The sequence below is a fragment of the Vipera berus genome, assembly GCF_964194415.1.
Source record: "Vipera berus genome assembly, chromosome: 1".
NCBI classification, from domain to species: Eukaryota; Metazoa; Chordata; class Lepidosauria; order Squamata; family Viperidae; genus Vipera; species Vipera berus.
The window spans coordinates 3,136,526-3,153,395 of record NC_138202.1 but is presented as its reverse complement, the minus strand read 5'-3'; the positions used below and the strand labels follow the sequence as shown (position 1 = coordinate 3,153,395).

The following is a 16,870-nucleotide window of genomic DNA, read 5'->3' as shown; positions in this document are numbered from 1 at the left end:
CTCTGCATCCAGGACTTTGCAAGAGCCCAAAAACAGTAAGACCATCTGCACATTCATAATTGATATTTCCTATACTGTCCCCTAATTCCGGGTCAACAACTGTACATTTCCAGGATAAATTGCATCAAACCAACTGAAATTTATCTCTGAGAAGACTGATCTAACGTTGGTGGTCCTTGAAATAAACAACAACAACAATAATAATAACAGTAACAACAACAACAACGAAGTGGAAAATTAGACTTGAAAATAAAATTAAAACACTACGAGCAGATGTCAGCAAATTGAAATACTTGAAAGAAGGAAAGCTAAAGAACGAAAAGCTGAAAAATAGTTTATACAAAAAATATAACCTGGAGAAAGAAACAATAACAGTAATCATGGAAAAACTAAAACAGCGTGTAATAAAAACAGCAAAGAAAATTGAAAGATATGAAGGATGAATAAAACAATATTGTGAAAATGTCCAGTTCAGAATAAACCAGCACCTCTTCTATCAGTCACGTGATGAAAATCTAGTCCAAACTACTGTTTTCCCATATAAACAAAAAACTTTAAACTTTTGGAAAGAACTGTGGGAAAACCCAGTGGAACATAATACAACTGCCTCCTGGATCAAAGATATCCAAAACCAAGCAACAAGACACAAAATGGAGAATATTGTAATAACCACCAATATGGTTGCAAAACAAGTAAAGAAGGTCAAGAAGTGGAGTGTACCTGGCCTGGACGAGCTGGATGCATACTGGTTGAAATTTGTAGCTGGATGACAGGCCGTACTCAGCGTGTGGTCCTCAATGGAACCGCATCTACATGGAAGGAAGTGTGTAGTGGGGTGCCCCAGGGCTCTGTTCTGGGCCCAGTACTCTTCAACATCTTCATCAACGATTTGGATGAGGGGATAGATGGGGAACTCATCAAATTTGCAGACGACACCAAGCTGGCAGGAATAGCTAACACTCCAGAAGACAGGCTTAAGATACAGGAGGATCTGGACAGACTCGAACACTGGGCACTATCTAACAAAATGAAATTCAATGGTGAAAAAAGTAAGGTTCTACATTTAGGCAACAAAAACCAAATGTACAGGCATAGCATAGGGGGTACCTTGCTCAATAGTAGTAACTGTGAGAGGGATCTCGGATCCTAGTGGACAATCACTTAAATATGAGCCAGCAGTGTGCTGCAGCTGCCAAAAAGGCCAACACAGTGCTAGGCTGCATTAACAGAGGAAGAGAATCAAGATCACGTGAAGTACTAATACCACTTTACAATGCCTTGGTAAGGCCACACCTGGAATACTGCATCCAGTTTTGGTCACCACGATGTAAAAAAGATGTTGAGACTTTGGAAAGAGTACAGAGAAGAGCAACAAAGATGATTAGGGTACTGGAGGCTAAAACTTGTAAGGAACGGTTGCTGGGATTGAGTATGTCTAGTTTAATGTCAAGAGGAGGACGAGGGGTGATATTATAGCAGTCTGTTTTCCACATTTTGGGTTTGGTGATTAATTGGCTTCAGCACCGAGCTAAGAGGGTGACATGATAGCAGTGTTTCAATATCTCAGGGGCTGCCCCAAAGAAGAGGGAGTCAAGCTATTCTCCAAAGGGCCTGAAGGCAGGACAAGAATCAACGGATGGAAACTCATCAAGGATAGAAGCAACCTAGAACTAAGGAGAAGCTTCCTGACAATTAGAACAATTAACCAGTGGAACGACCTGCCTCCAGAAGCTGTGAATTCTCCAACACTGGAAGTTTTTAAGAAGAGACTGGACAGCCATTTGTCTAAAATGGTATAGGGTTTCCTGCCTGAGCAAGGGGTTGGACTAGATGACCTCCAAGGTCCTTTTCAACTTTACTATGATGATTATGATTATGAAATACCTCACCAGCCTCCATCACCGCATGGCCACTCAGCTTAATGAAATACTTCAAAATGCCACAAGTGAAAAATGGTTAACAGCTGGTCGAACATACTTGATAATGAAGGACCCAGGAAAGAGCACAGAACCAAGCAACTACTGCCCAATTACTTGTCTGCCAACAACGTTCAAACGTTTTACAAGAATACTGGCAAATTCAGTATTCAATCATCTGATGAAAAACAGTTTGTATCCTGTAGAACAAAAAGGAAATTATAAAAAATCAAGAGGAACAAAAGATCAGCTGCTCATTGACAAAATGGTACTCAAAAATGCAAAACGATGGAAAATGAACTTAGATGTGGCATGGATTGATTACAAGAAGGCATTCGACTCATTACCTCACAGCTGGATTAATGCGTGTTTTGAAAACTTTGGAATCAGCAAAAAATATCTGTACATATTTTAAAGCAAATATGCTAAAAATGGAAAACAGTCCTAACAGCAAATGGGGAGAACATTGGTGAAATCAACGTCAGATGAGGAATCTTCCAAGGGGACTCACTTTCACCACTACTATTCAACATCGCATTAATTCCATTGACAATAAACTTATGAAACACAAAACTGGGATACCACATTTCAAGCCAGCATGGCAAGGTAAACCATCTACTATGCATGGATGACTTAAAACTGTACTCGAAAAGCCATACTGAACTTGAATTGATACTCAATGCAGTTCAACTGTTTAGCAGCGACATCAGAATGGACTTTGGACTTGGAAAATGTGCTATATTATCCATGCAGCGAGGAAAAATAGAAGGAATAGAACTAGGAAACAGAAGTATTATAAAAGCACTAGCAAAGGATGATGGGTACAAATATCTAGCCATATTGGAAGCAGATAACACCTTGAATGGAAAAGTCAAAGAGTCAAGGCAAAAGGAATACATCAGGAGAGTCTGCAAAATCTTAAAATCAAAGCTGAATGCTGGAAACATAATTAAAGCCATTAATACATGGGTAGTCCCAGTCATATGCTACCCAGCTAGAATTATCAACTGGACTTTGTCTGAACTGGAAAACCTAGACCGGAAAATGTGTAAACTTTTGAATATACACCATGCTCTACTTCCACGAAGTGACATCGACAGATTGTACCTGCCAAGAAGAATAGGGGGGCAGAGGGTTATTGCAAATCCACCAAACTGTAGAAGAAAAAAAACAAAGTTTGAATGACTATGTGAATCAAAGTACAGAAAAATTGCTGCAGGCTGTGAAAACAGAGAGCAGTATAAAAATAACAGAAACAAAGGCAGAATATAAGGAAAAATGGCTGGATGACAAATTAAATAGATGGAAAACCAAAGCTTTGCATGGACAGCATTTGAAAAAACATCGAAGGAAAATGTGATAACAACTTCGACAGCCTACGCTTTCATAAAGACCACTTCATGTGATCTTGATTCTATCCCTCTGTTAATGCAGCCTAGCACTGTGTTGGCTTTTTTGGCAGCTGCAGCACACTGCTGGCTCATATTGAAGTGATTGTCTACTAGGACTCAGAGATCCCTCTCACAGTTACTACTGTTGAGCAAGGTACCTCCTATACCAGACATGTCAAACACAAGGCCCGGGGGCCGGATCCGGCCCGCGAAGTGGTTTCATGTGGCCCGTGAAGCCATCTTGGAAACAGTGAGGGAACGGCCCCCACTGCCTTGGCCCCAGTCCAGAGACCCTCCTTCTGCCAGACACCCTCAGCTCTGTCCCACTCCTGCCCAGGCCCCCATAGGCACCCTTGATGCCAACAATGTAGAGCTGGCCACGCCCACCCAGTAGGCCATACGCACTCTAGCCACGCCCACCCAGTAGGCCACGCCCAGCCAGGCCACACCCACCCGGCCCCCTGAGGGCAACCGCCATGCTGATGGGGCCCTCAATGAAATTGAGTTTGACACCCCTCTCCTATACTATAACTGTGCATTTGGTTTTTCTTGACTAAATGTAGAACCTTACTTTTTTCACTACTGAATTTCTCTATCAAAACTCCATCTTGTCTGCAGGGGCTCAGTTACATATAAGTCAAATATCCAACTTCACCTTCATTCTCAAGTCCATCTCCGTGGACTTGAGACACAAACATGTTTTTTCAGTTTCTGCTGTGCAAACATATCTAGTAGTAATTGAGTAGGACATTTGCTTTTCTTTGCAATTATCAGCACAACCGTAAATGTGTCCCCTGTGGGTTTCTACTCACAAAGAACTTCCAAGATAAAACCTGCTTTAAAAAATATCCTTAGACCTCTCCCAATGGGGCAGGACATGGCATCTCGCCTTGTCTTGCAAAAAGCTAACTCCTGGGTTTGATGAGATTCAACTTTGGTCCCAGCTCAGACAGATATAAGGGGAAACATGGGTGATAAAGATTTGTCACAAAGTCATCCAGTTGGGATGGCCTGTCCCTCTTGGGTTAAAGCTCTGCTGAGATTTCAAGGGCTATCTGCAACTTGGCTTCTCCATAAACCTCGACATATGATGTAGGAGGGAAGTGGAGCAATAAGAATGATTGGGCTGCTTCTCCTCCTCCTTCTGCTCCTCTGGTTCCTGCCTCCAACTACTGCAAAGAGGATGCAAACCATATGTGTGTTGACAACATCTTTGCAGATTCTGGAGGACTATTACAGGCCTGGTGATCTCATTATTGGTGGGAATTTGCCCCTGGCAACCACTGTTTTATCCTTCGACAGCCTACGCTTTCATAAAGACCCATTCCAACATCGTTTATCAATTGTGTAAGTTTCACCCGGAGTTCAAAGACGTAGATGAATGCTTTCTTTCTTGGGGATTCAGGGACTTTGTTTTAGAAATACTAGTCCTGATGATGTTTGCAATGCCCTAGAGTAAATCTTTGTATTTTTTTTAAATAAAGAACCAAGCTCATAAAAGTGGATAGAATTCTTAATCTTTCTAAATCTAGAATACCTCCTGATGAAAGTGATGAAGCATAAAAAGTGAGGAGGGAGAACACATTACAAATTGTGCTGGTCTGTCTTTTCATTGGCCTATGACAGTAATTTGAATAGAAAGTCATGGTGGATAAGTCAAATACAAACACAATCTTTTACAGTGCAAGATATGAGTTGTTGGAAACAACATGGGTTGTAAATAAAATAAAAAATAAAATAATTAAAAAACACAAAAGCAAAACTCAGTTATGGAACCAGCAGTGCTCATGAACAATGGCTTTTAGGAAATCTACACTGTGACTACCACTGGACTTTTGTGCAATGGTTACCTGTCCTGAAGAAACTTATCCAAGAGAGAACAAAATGTATAACTGCTAGAGGAAAAATTAGGAAGGATTACAGTCACCACAGCAAAGGGAGGAAGGGAGGGATAATAGAAGTGCATAAAATGATCTGTGATTTGAATGGACAGTTTAATTAAAGAAGATCCTTTAAAAAATCCATTCCCAATGAAACTTGGGAGTTTGGTCAGAAGAATGTCACAAAAGACCAAACCAAACTCCAACAGCATTTGTGATTTTCTCAGTAATGTTTCCCAATTATTTTTTCTCACTATAGAATCAGGCCCAAGAAATACCAGCAGATCCTGGCCTTGGTGTTTGCAGTCACAGAGGTGAACAAGGATATGGTTCTCCTTCCCAACATCACAATTGGCTTCCTCATCTATGACAATCACCAGACTGAGAGGAAGATTTCCTTAATCAGCCTCTCCTTGCTCTCCACACGAGGCCGAACGGTTCCAGGTTATCAATGTGACAGGCAGGACACTCTGTTCTCTGTCATTGGAGGTCTGAGCTCCAAATCCTCAAGGCAGATGGCCTGCATCTTCAGCATCTTCAAGGTCCCACAGGTAAGGAGGCCTCTTTAGATACAATTATGGAGTAGACAAAGATCAGAAGCACATAGAGAAACCAACGATGAAACTAAAGGTAGTTTTGGGGGGCACATCATGAGTTGGAGACTCTTAGTTTATATCTGATAAAAGGGTAGCCATCCTTTTAGTACTATTTATTCTCTGAATCAGATTGATGGTTTCTTCTCATCTTCTGATATATCACAACCAGTCAAAAAGTGTAACTGATGGCTCTTCTTAAGAGGGAAAGAAGCTTCAACTTGCCATTCAAAGTGATCCAGCCTGATGGTCGGGGCAAAAGCCACACAATGTTGACCCCCTAAAGGCAACATCAACCTTTACATTATCTTTGAAAGAAGATTCTCATTTTCTCCAGCTTGGTGTTGGCTTTGAGTTCTCACAGGGAGAGAGAACAGTTTATCCTTCCTTCCTCCGTATTAATCCCAAGGAATTTCCTCAATATGTGGGTTTGGTCCAGCTGCTTCTGTATTTCCAGTGGAACTGGGTTGGGCTTTTGGCTCCTGAAGGTGATGATGGAGAACATTTTATTTCAACTCTGACGCCAATGCTCGAGAAAAAGGAGATCTGTCTGGCCTTCACTGAAAAGTTGAAATTGGATTTTCTCATTTATACAAAGTTGAAATTTCTTCATATTTTCAAGACCTGGTCTAAAGCTGAAGTGATTATTGTCTTTGGTGACTCCAGTAGTATTACAAATGTACTGGTGGTAATGAATGTTCATGAACAATTGACAAAAACATCATTTTGCAAAGTTTGGGTCTTAACCTCCCATTGGAAAGTTAGTATGGTGGGATCCCAAGACCTATTGAAAGATATAAATCCCTTCCATGGAGCTTTGCATTTTAGAGACCACACTGGGGATATCTCAGAATTCCGTCATTTCGTCCTGTCTTTAGACCCTCTGAACCCACAAGAGGACGTCTTTCTCCCGCAATGGTGGGAAAGGGTCTTTGAATGCAAATTCTACAAACCAGATGAAATTGTTCCACACCAGCAAAAAGCATGCACCGGAAAGGAGAATTTACAGAATCTGCCAACGTATGTATTTGAAATAGGCATGACAGGTGAAAGTTACAATATCTACAATGCCATTTATGCTCTGGCACATGCATTGCATGCAATGTATTGTTCAGGACCACAACCAGCCCTGATGAGGCTTGGAAAGAGGATCTCAAAAGTCTGGTCATGGCAGGTAATTTGTATGACTTTTTATCCAGTCCTCAAATCTTTAGACAGGAAGCTTCCCACATGCTTTTCTTCAATGGCTGATTAAATGTCCACATGCTAACATGTGAATGCAACTCAGTACAGAGTAAATAGGCAATTATTTGCAAACTATGATATGAATTAAGTGCATGGTTTTGTTGAAAAGAGATAGAGGGGAGAAAAGAGTAGTAAACCAAACCAGTTGTCCATAAGATCCATAGAGGAAAGATTTTCCTATAAAATACTAAAAAGTCTTAGTGGTTTCTTAGGTTTCAAGAAGTGGACATCAGAAAGAGGACTTTTCCTTCAAGAGAAAAATGGCAATATTCGTGCATTTGTGTGAGATGCTTCAAGAGGTCAATTGAAGTGTTAGTGGGCATATTTGCGGAACAACCTGTCAAGGATGAAACATTGGCAGATTCCGTGTTTTCCTAAAAGTAAGACCTACCCTAAAAATAAGACCCAGTTTGATTTTGGGTAGGCCTAATATAAGCCCTACTCCCAAAATAAGCCCTAGCTTTGGGACAAGACGCATCCCTAAAAATCAAGCTAGTGTAGGGGTGGGGGGGTAGAGGTGCCCCCACGTGCTCTGCACCCACTTACCATTGCAGCCAGGTCTCCCATGGATGGACACATGTCTCGCCTTGTCAGCCCACTTCTTATGTGGCATCCCCCAGCATGCATTTCGTAGGTACAGGCCTTTCTGGAAGGACTCTGCAGCTGAGAACCGAGCTATGGATTCAGCTGCACAGTTCTCTTCAGAAGGCCTCTGATGGCAAAATGCAGGCTGGAGCTCCATTCTCAGCCACAGAATGAAGCTGGTCCTTTGGTTGCAGAAGAAATGGGTGGGGCTGTCAGGTGAGTGGAAAAGACACCCCCTGAAAATAAGACCTAATAACTCTTTTCGAGGCCAATAAAAAAAGAAGACTGGGTCTTATTTTTGGGAAAACACAGTATATGTATCTATGTTTCAACTTGACTTTAGATTAGGGGGCGGGAGTGTTACTCTCAAGTGGGTAAATGGAAAAATGAAAGTTCTTCAATTCAGCTGCAGACTCTGAGAACTTGAAGGACATCAGAAGTGTGGATTTGAAGCAGGCGGTTCCCATAACAAAGTGGACTTGTTGATATGGGTTACATAAGACTTTGGGGGTTTGGCTGGGCAAACTATTATTAGATCTATGAATTGGGTTTGGAACCTCAGAGTTAGTTTTGCTTTGACAAAACTATGCAGTGTATTCAATAAACAGTGACATTTTCAGAAACAGAATGAACTTAAGAGTTTTATTTAGATTCTTGAGCTGGATGTTGACACTACCTCCGTTTCCCTCAGTACATAGCCTGAATCCCACCTGTAAGAACACCCTTGACTCTATTCATTTTAACTTTGGTTTATGTTTCTATCACTTATCATCTTGTGTGACCTTACCTCATTTCTTCAGCTTGTTGTGTGAAAAAAGCCTCTGTCAGCCTCACCATACATAGTAGATCTCAAAGTGATCCTAACAGGTTCCTGGTTTGAAATTCATCAGACATTTTTTTGCATCAAAGGATAAAGGTTAAAATCTCTCTGGATGGTGACGTGACAAATCACAGCAGTTGGTTCATTCCACGTGGCTTCACCTGCCCAGACCTGGTTCCTGCATTCTGCTCTCTTTGACTAGGAGTTAGAGAACGTTAGTGTGATTTTACGTGGTTGTGATAGAAATTGATCACTCCTAAAATGCACCTGTCATTTACAATACCTGGAGCCAAGGGAAACATTTAAAAATGCATGTAGTCAGGTATCACAGGAGCAAAACTATGGGATGAAATTTGGAGTGTGGCATTAAGATCTTTGTATGAGGGATCATTCTGGTAAAACTAGAGTAGAAGAAGCCATGATGAAAAGGTCCGATGATAATGCTCTCTCTTTCATGGAGGAGAAGTCAAAATTTTGATATTACTCCTGATTGACTGGAACTCATCAATGCAACTCCTCTAGGTTCTTAGACATACCCCCATTTGCCCAGGTTCGCCTGGTGCACCAGTTGCGCCCCTATCTGGACTGAGATGCCCTACGTACGGTCACGCATGCACTCGTTACCTCTTGGATAGATTACTGCAATGCTCTCTACATGGGGCTGCCCTTGAAGACCACCTGGAGGCTTCAGCTGGTGCAGAATGCGGCCGCGCGGGTAGTGATAGGAGCATCCTGATACTCCCATATTACACCCCTCCTGCGTGAGCTGCATTGACTACCAGTTGTCTTCCGGGCGAGATTTAAGGTGCTGGTACTTACCTTTAAAGCCCTACATGGCTTAGGCCTGGGATATTTGCAGGACCGTCTGCTGCCGGGGATGACTTCCCATCGCCCAGTGCGCTCACACAGAGAGGGCCTTCTCAGGGTGCCATCGGCCAGACAATGTCGGCTGGCGACCCCCAGGGGGAGGGTCTTCTCTGTGGGAGCACCAGCCCTTTGGAACCAACTCCCCCTTGAGCTTCGGATGGCCTCGGACCTCCGGTCCTTTCGCCGCGACCTCAAAACTTTCCTCTTCCATCAGGCTGACCTGGATTGAAAGATGGGTTTTTAAATATGTTTTAATTTTTAACTGTGTAGTTAATTTATTTTGGGGCTGTTATTTAATTCTTTTTTATTTTTTGTATTGTTGTTTTGTATTGTTGTTAGCCGCCCTGAGTCCTTCGGGAGATAGGGCGGCATATAAGTCCCAAAAATAAATAAATAAATAAATAAATAAATAAATAAATAAATAAATAAATAAATAAATAAATAAATAAATAAATAAATAAATAAATAAATAAATAAATAAATAAATAATAAATGTCTTAAGATGATTGCCAACAAAGTAATAGCAACAGCAATACCACTTAGACTTATATACGCTTCACAGTGCTTTACAGCCCTCTCTAAGCAGTTTACAGAATCAGTATATTGGGTCCTCATTTTACCAACCTTGGAAGGAAGGAAGGCTGAATCGACCTTGAACTGATGAGAATCAAACTGCCAACATCCGGCAGTCAGCAGAAGTAGCCTGCAGTACTGCATTCTAACCACTGCAGCACCAAAGCAAAGAATGATAGAAGACATGATACTTCATGCGTAGCTTTCAGCCAATTTTTCCAATTTCTGAAGATTTCTTTTCTTTCAGATTCTTTACTATTTGAGGACTGTTCAGTTCAACAACAGTGCTGGAGACAAAGTCTCTTTCTCAGAAAATGCACTGGGTTCTGCTCATTTTGATATTCTCAACTGGGTTTTCCTCCTCAATAAATCTTTTGTCCCCATGAAAGTTGGGAAAATAGATCCTAGGGCTCCCTCTGGCAAGGATTTCACCATAAACTCTGATGCCATTGTCTGGGCCACAAAGGTGAGCTGCAAGGAAATGTTGTAAGTTCAGAAATAGATTCATTCTCTCCTCCGGGATGTATAACATCCTTCTAACTTGAAAAAAAATATGAAGTGAGAAAATATGAAGTCATTTGGTGAATAACTTGCTTTGCATGTAGCAGAATTTAGGTCTGATTTGTGTCAAACCACAAGTGGTTGGGATTGGGAAGAATGTCTGCTTGAAAGCCAGGATGTAGTTAGGAGATGCAGCAATGAGTTCCCTAGACGCTTCCCATTCAGTTGGATCCTCATGATTCTTTGTTTTAGAAAAGCTGTAGCTCAATGTCATGAGTCTAACTTTGCAACCCAAGATCCCAGTTCCAATCTCCAGCATCCATTGGTGGGTTGGAAGTGCCTGAATCCTCCAGGAGCTGTTCCTGGTTTCTGGCAGACAGTGGTGAACCATTTCATTTGGTGACATACTATAGAAAGAGTAAGGGACACGGTGGCTCAGTGGATCAGAAGGTTGTCAGTCTGGCGGGTCGAATCCCGAGTGCCGCGTAGCAGAGTGAGCGCCTGTTACTCGTCCCAGCTTCTGCCAACCTAGCAGTTCGAAAGCACGTAAAAATGCAAGTAGAAAAATAGGGACCACTCCGGTGGGAAGGTAACAGCGTTCCGTGCGCCTTTGGCGTCCAGTCATGCCGGCCACATGACCATGTAGACGTCCTCAGACAAGCGCTGGCTCTTCAGCTTTGAAACAGAGATGAGCATCGGCCCCTAGAGTCGGAAACGACTAGCACGCATGTGCGGGGGAACCTTTACCTTTACCTTATAGAAAGAAATAGGAAAATGGAATGGAAATAGGAATGTGGAAATGAGTTAATGAAGGATGTTTATTGCTTAGGCAATCTCAAACATTTTTCTTTTCTTTCTTAGAAGAAGCCCTTTGCCAGGTGTGGCATGAAGAGGTGCCAGGCTGGAGAAAGGAAAAGGGTTCCAGAGAGTAAAACAGTTTGTTGCTACCAATGTGACACTTGTCCAGAAGGGACCATTTCTAATCAGACAGGTAGAGCTGATTTCAAACGTAGATCTTCCAGATCAAGGAAGGCATTCAATAGAACAAAATATTTTTTGGCATTCTTGTCCTTTTTGGTAAGATTGGCATGCACTCATACTTCCTGATCCATAGAAACTTAATGCATGGTAGTTTCAGGGCACAATTTATGATTCCCCGAGTTGCATTTCCACTCCTACTGTAACATCCAATCGGGCAAACCAACATCCAACCTTTTCCCGAAAGAGTGGGGTGTGCAGTTAAAGTTTCAATTTTTTTTTATTATTTAGGATGTGCTTCTTCTGCCGGCACTATCAATTTTACAGAAAATAGACCTGTTAGAGAATTTATATCAATCAATAAAGGATAATATTTGTAGCACAGGGTTGAAATGAGGGTCTTGGTTATTTTCTTGCAGATGTTTAATTACCCAGTCTAGGTAACATCCACAGTGCTAGTAATCCTAACACTGATGAAGATGTTATCTAGTTGGATAATGAAACATATAATAATAATAATAATAATAATAATAATAATAATAATAATAATAATAATAATAATAGGTAAAGGTAAAGGTAAAGGTTCCCCCGCACATGCGTGCTAGTCGTTTCCGACTCTAGGGGCCGGTGCTCATCTCCGTTTCATAGCCGAAGAGCCAGCGTTTGTCCAAGGACGTCTCCGTGGTCATGTGGCCGGCATGACTAGACGCCAAAGGCGCACGGAACGCTGTTACCTTCCCACCGTAGTGGTCCCTATTTTTCTACTTGCATTTTTACGTGCTTTCGAACTGCTAGGTGGGCAGAAGCTGGGACGAGTAACAGGCGCTCACTCTCTTACGCGGCACTCGGGATTCGACCCGCCAAACAGCCGACCTTCTGATCGACAAGCTCAGCATCCTAACCCACTGAGCCACCGCGTCCCTCATAATAATAATAATAATAATAATAATAATAATAATAATAATAATAATAATAATAATAATAATAATAATATAAAGTTGGAAGGGACCTTGGAGGTCATCTAGTCCAACCCCCTGCTCAGGCAGGAAACCCTATACCATTTCAGGCAAGAAAACCACCATGCTCAGAGAGCACAAAGGGCCCCTCAATCTATATCTTTGTCTACCTATGTCTGTGAACCTATCCCTGCAAGAAACGTCTGAGGGAGATCTGAAGTACAAAGCAGAGAGTTTAAGGCAAGGATAACTAGCATATAATATACACCTAAACAAAACAGCAGCATTCCTCTCTAAGAGATCTATCAATGTTCTGGGGTTTCCAGTATAAAGTGGGGGAAGAAACAGTTGGCAGTCTCAGATTAAGAGCCACAGTAATCGTGGAAATTCCCAGTGATTGATCAGGAAGCTGGAGCTGAAGAAATCCTTCTCTCTTACTAACCTATCCCAAGGATCATCACGACAAAGGATGATTAGCCCATTTTTTATGCCCCCTAAATTGTCCAGTGGTTCCTTTCATGACTCCTTTTGTGGGTTGGCCACAGCAGAAAGAGGACAGCCATATCATCTCTGTGGGAAGGATAATGCTCATGGCAGACACCCCCCCCCCCCTGAGATCCTTAAAGAACGATTCTTCATTTCAGATGCTGCTCACTGTGAACCCTGCCCAGACGATCAATATCCCAACAAGGACAACAACCAATGCATTGCCAAGAAGATCCACTTCCTCACTTATCAAGAGGCCCTGGGATACATTTTAGTTTTTCTTGCTCTTTTTCTCTCTATGATAACATATACAGTCTTGATTATTTTCTATAAACATCATGACACACCAATCGTCAAGGCCAACAACCGAGATCTCACCTACATCCTCTTGGTCTCCCTCCTGCTCTGCTTCCTCTGCTCCTTCCTTTTCATTGGTCAACCAGGAAGGTTCACCTGTCTCTTCCAACAATCTGCCTTTGCCATTCTCTTTTCTCTTGCGGTTTCCTCTGTGTTGGCAAAAACTGTCATGGTGGTGCTGGCCTTCATGGCCACCAAGCCAGGGAACAGGACAAGAAAACTCTTAGGGAAACCACTGACCAACTGCATTGTCATAGCCTGTCCTCTGGTCCAAGCACTTCTTTGTACCACCTGGCTGGTAACCTTTCCACCATTCCCTAACATGGACTTCCGTTCCTTGTTTGGAGAGATTATCTTAGAATGCAATGAAGGCTCAGCATTAATGTTTTACACTGTCCTTGCCTACCTGGGTTTTTTGGCCCTCATAAGTTTCACAATGGCATTTCTAGCTAGAAAATTGCCTGACAGTTTTAATGAAGCCAAATTCATTACTTTTAGCATGCTGGTCTTTTGCAGTGTTTGGATCACTTTCATCCCCACCTATCTCAGCACCAAAGGGAAGTCCATGGTGGCCGTTGAGATCTTCTCCATTTTGGCTTCTGGAGCTGCTCTTTTGGCTTTTATCTTTTTCCCCAAATGCTACATTATCCTACTGAGGCCCAGTCTGAACTGCAGAGAAAATATAACAAGAAACAAGAATATCTAACCAATGCAGGGATTGGCTGCATTTAGATTCTTCTTTGAGATAAGTCAGTAGACACCTGCAAATCACCCAGCCCTGTTGAAGAGGAAACGTACTAAAATAATTGTGAAACAAATGTATTCTAGTCCTTAGAACAGACGCTTATCAAGGAAACCATAATCCTGTTAGCGTAACTGCCCGTATTTTCCGGTGACTGTCTTAAAGAGGAATGTACTAAAGTCCTTGTTTAAGCAAACATATTCTTGTCCTTAAGGCAGATGATGATTGGGATAACCATATCCTGTCTGTGAAACTATACGTACTGCATGTAATTTTCTTTTGTAAACTGTTGTCTGATAAGAATGTGCAGGATGTAACCTTGTAAGTAACAATGTAGAACAATGTATAACTAGGAATTAGAGGTGTATAAATATGTCTGCTCATGAGCCCTTCGGGGTTCAGATCTTTTGCTTTGTTTAAGCCTTCTGATCTTGCACAATAAACCTTTCCTTTCCTGAAGAGCTGGCGTGAGTCTCTTCTTTCTACAACACTGTGACATGTAGTGGTTTTAAGGAGATACCTAGCACATTGAATTGTACCTCAAAGGAACCTGAGACCTAGTGTAGCTCATGCAACAGAAGTATAATGTGGACAAACTTAGAAATGCCCAATATTGTGAGCATCACTTCATTTTGGACCAGCTGTAGTTTTCAAGGGGTCTTCAAGGCTAGCCCCAAGGGGAGAACATTGCAGTAGTCCAATGAGTAATTGCCAACGCATGACTGACTTTGAGCAGAACCACCAGTCTTGAATAACATACAATTTGTATGCCGATGATACTATCTCCCTTTCCATCAAATGGCCTCTCTCAGTTCCATATTCACCAGAGATTTTTACTTTCCAATGGATTCCCATCAAGCAGGGCCAAAAGGAGGCAATGTCTTTGTTTCTCTCTTGCAGATGGGATAAAAAGTATGGAGTAACTCAGAAGGCAGAATGAGGACACAATGAGCTGGGCTAGAAGGCAGAGTAGGAAAACAGCTTTGTCAATCTCCAGCTCACCAAGAGAATGCTATTGCAGATGAATAGCAGGGAGTAACCCTTCCCCCACCTATCCTTCATTCGCCCAACCTGCTGGAGCAAAAGCGAGTCACTGTCCCCAGCTGAGCTTTGTTTTTCTTCCCAGATTTGGGGTCTCGGGGCAGTGGGGTCACCTCTGCTCAGGTTTCTTTCAGTTCGGGGTCCCGTGTGAACCCAGAGAAGGGTCATTTCAGCACCCAGGTTCTATCCCTTGCAGAAATTCAGTTTCAAAGCCTTCACTAATGGCTGGACCAGTGTCGTGAATTCTCACAAAATGTCTACTTGGTTCAGTTGGGCAGCGTAATTAAGTGCTAAACTTGGGGATATTGTTTTCATGGATATATAGGAGGAGGGCAGGTGACAAACAGGCCATGCTCTGTTGCAATCCACCCCCTGCCCTTTTGCATGTGTGTCCTGATACTGTTTGCCCGTGCGAGAAGTGCAGAACTTGCATTGCAAAGAGGCAATGCTTTTTCTCATGATTCTGAACAAAGCTTTGGCCAAACTTATGGCGTCCTTGTAAATCCCAGAGATGATCTCTCAGGCATCCAGATCCCATCAGGGATATTCCAGATGGTTGTCTCTTCTTAAATCTCCAGTGATGACGCCCCCACAACTTCTGGAGGCAAGCTGTTCCATTGGTTCATTGTCCTCACTCTTAGGAAGTCACTCCTTAACAGTGGCGTAGCGTGGGTTGTCAGCACCCGGGGCAAGGCAAGTAATTTGCGCCCCCTAATCCGTGGATTTTAGCACTCGAGTCTGCACTGTCCCTCCCCCAGATAGTCCCTCACTCTCTCTCCGCACCGCACCCGCACACCTGCCCCCCCCTCCACAGTGGGCGGCGACCCGGCGGCTCGGATCGGATTCGCACAGCCAGCACTGCAGTGAGAGAGAGTGAGTGAGCCAGGCAGGGGCAGAGAGCTGCGAGTGCGAGCGCCCCCCCAGATGTTGCGCCCGGTGCAGCTGGCCCCCCCTGCACCCCCCACGCTACGCCACTGCTCCTTAATTCCAGGTTGCTTCTCTCCTTGATTATTTATTTATTTATTTATTAATAGGACTTATATCCCGCCCTATCTCCCGAAGGACTCAGGGCAGCTAACAACAATAACATACAATAAATACAGAAGTTAAGATAAAATTAAAATTAAAGGCCTCTGTACAATAAATTAAAATTAAAATAAATTAAAAATTAGAGTTAAAAAAAATTAAAAAACATAATTAAAATCCCTGTCAGTCCAGGTCAGCCAGGTGGAAAAGGAGTGTTTTGAGGCCGCGGCGAAAGGACCGGAGATCTTGGGCCATCTGAAGCTCATGGGAGAGCTGGTTCCCACAGAGAAGGCCCTCCCTCTGGGGGTCGCAAGCCGACATTGTCTGGCCGACGGTACCCTGAGGAGGCCTTCTCTGTGTGAGCGTACTGGGCGATGGGAATTCGTTCCTGGCAGCAGACGGTCCTGCAAATATCCCGGGCCTAAGCCATGTAGGGCTTTAAAGGTAAGTACCAGCACCTTAAATCTCACCCGGAGGGCAACCGGTAACCAATGCAGCTCACGCAGGAGGGGTGTAATATGGGAGTATCGGGATGCTCCCATCACTACCCGTGCAGCCGCAGTCTGCACCAGCTGAAGCCTCCGGGTGATGTTTAAGGGCAGCCCCATGTAGAGAGCATTGCAGTAATCTATACGGGAGGTTCCTTCTGTTGTTTCTTGTCTTGCCGTCTGGTGTTTTGGAAAATAAATTGACTCCCTCCTCAAATACTGGAATTCTGCTATCATCTCACCCCTATTTCTTCTTTTGTTTCGAGTAGCCAAACCCAATTCCTGCAACCATTCTTCGTATGTTTTAGTCTCCAGGCCTTTAATCATCTTAGTTGCTCTTCTTTGTACTAATTCAAAAGTCTCAACATCTTTTTTGTGGTGACCAAAACTGGATGCAGGATTCCAGGCCTTACTAAGGTTTTTTT

General features: G+C 42.9%; 1 protein-coding gene across 1 annotated transcript; it reads left to right on the top strand.

Moving 5' to 3' along the window:
• Positions 1–2,514: 2,514 nt before the first annotated feature.
• LOC308660442 (vomeronasal type-2 receptor 26-like) lies at positions 2,515–13,854 on the top strand (the record flags this gene model as incomplete). The annotated part of the gene is made up of 5 exons (XM_081314818.1): positions 2,515–2,522; positions 5,447–5,738; positions 10,118–10,336; positions 11,233–11,362; positions 12,950–13,854. The coding sequence occupies 5 exons, from the start codon at positions 2,515–2,517 to the stop codon at positions 13,852–13,854; spliced, it is 1,554 nt and encodes a 517-aa protein (XP_081170944.1).
• Positions 13,855–16,870: the final 3,016 nt, after the last annotated feature.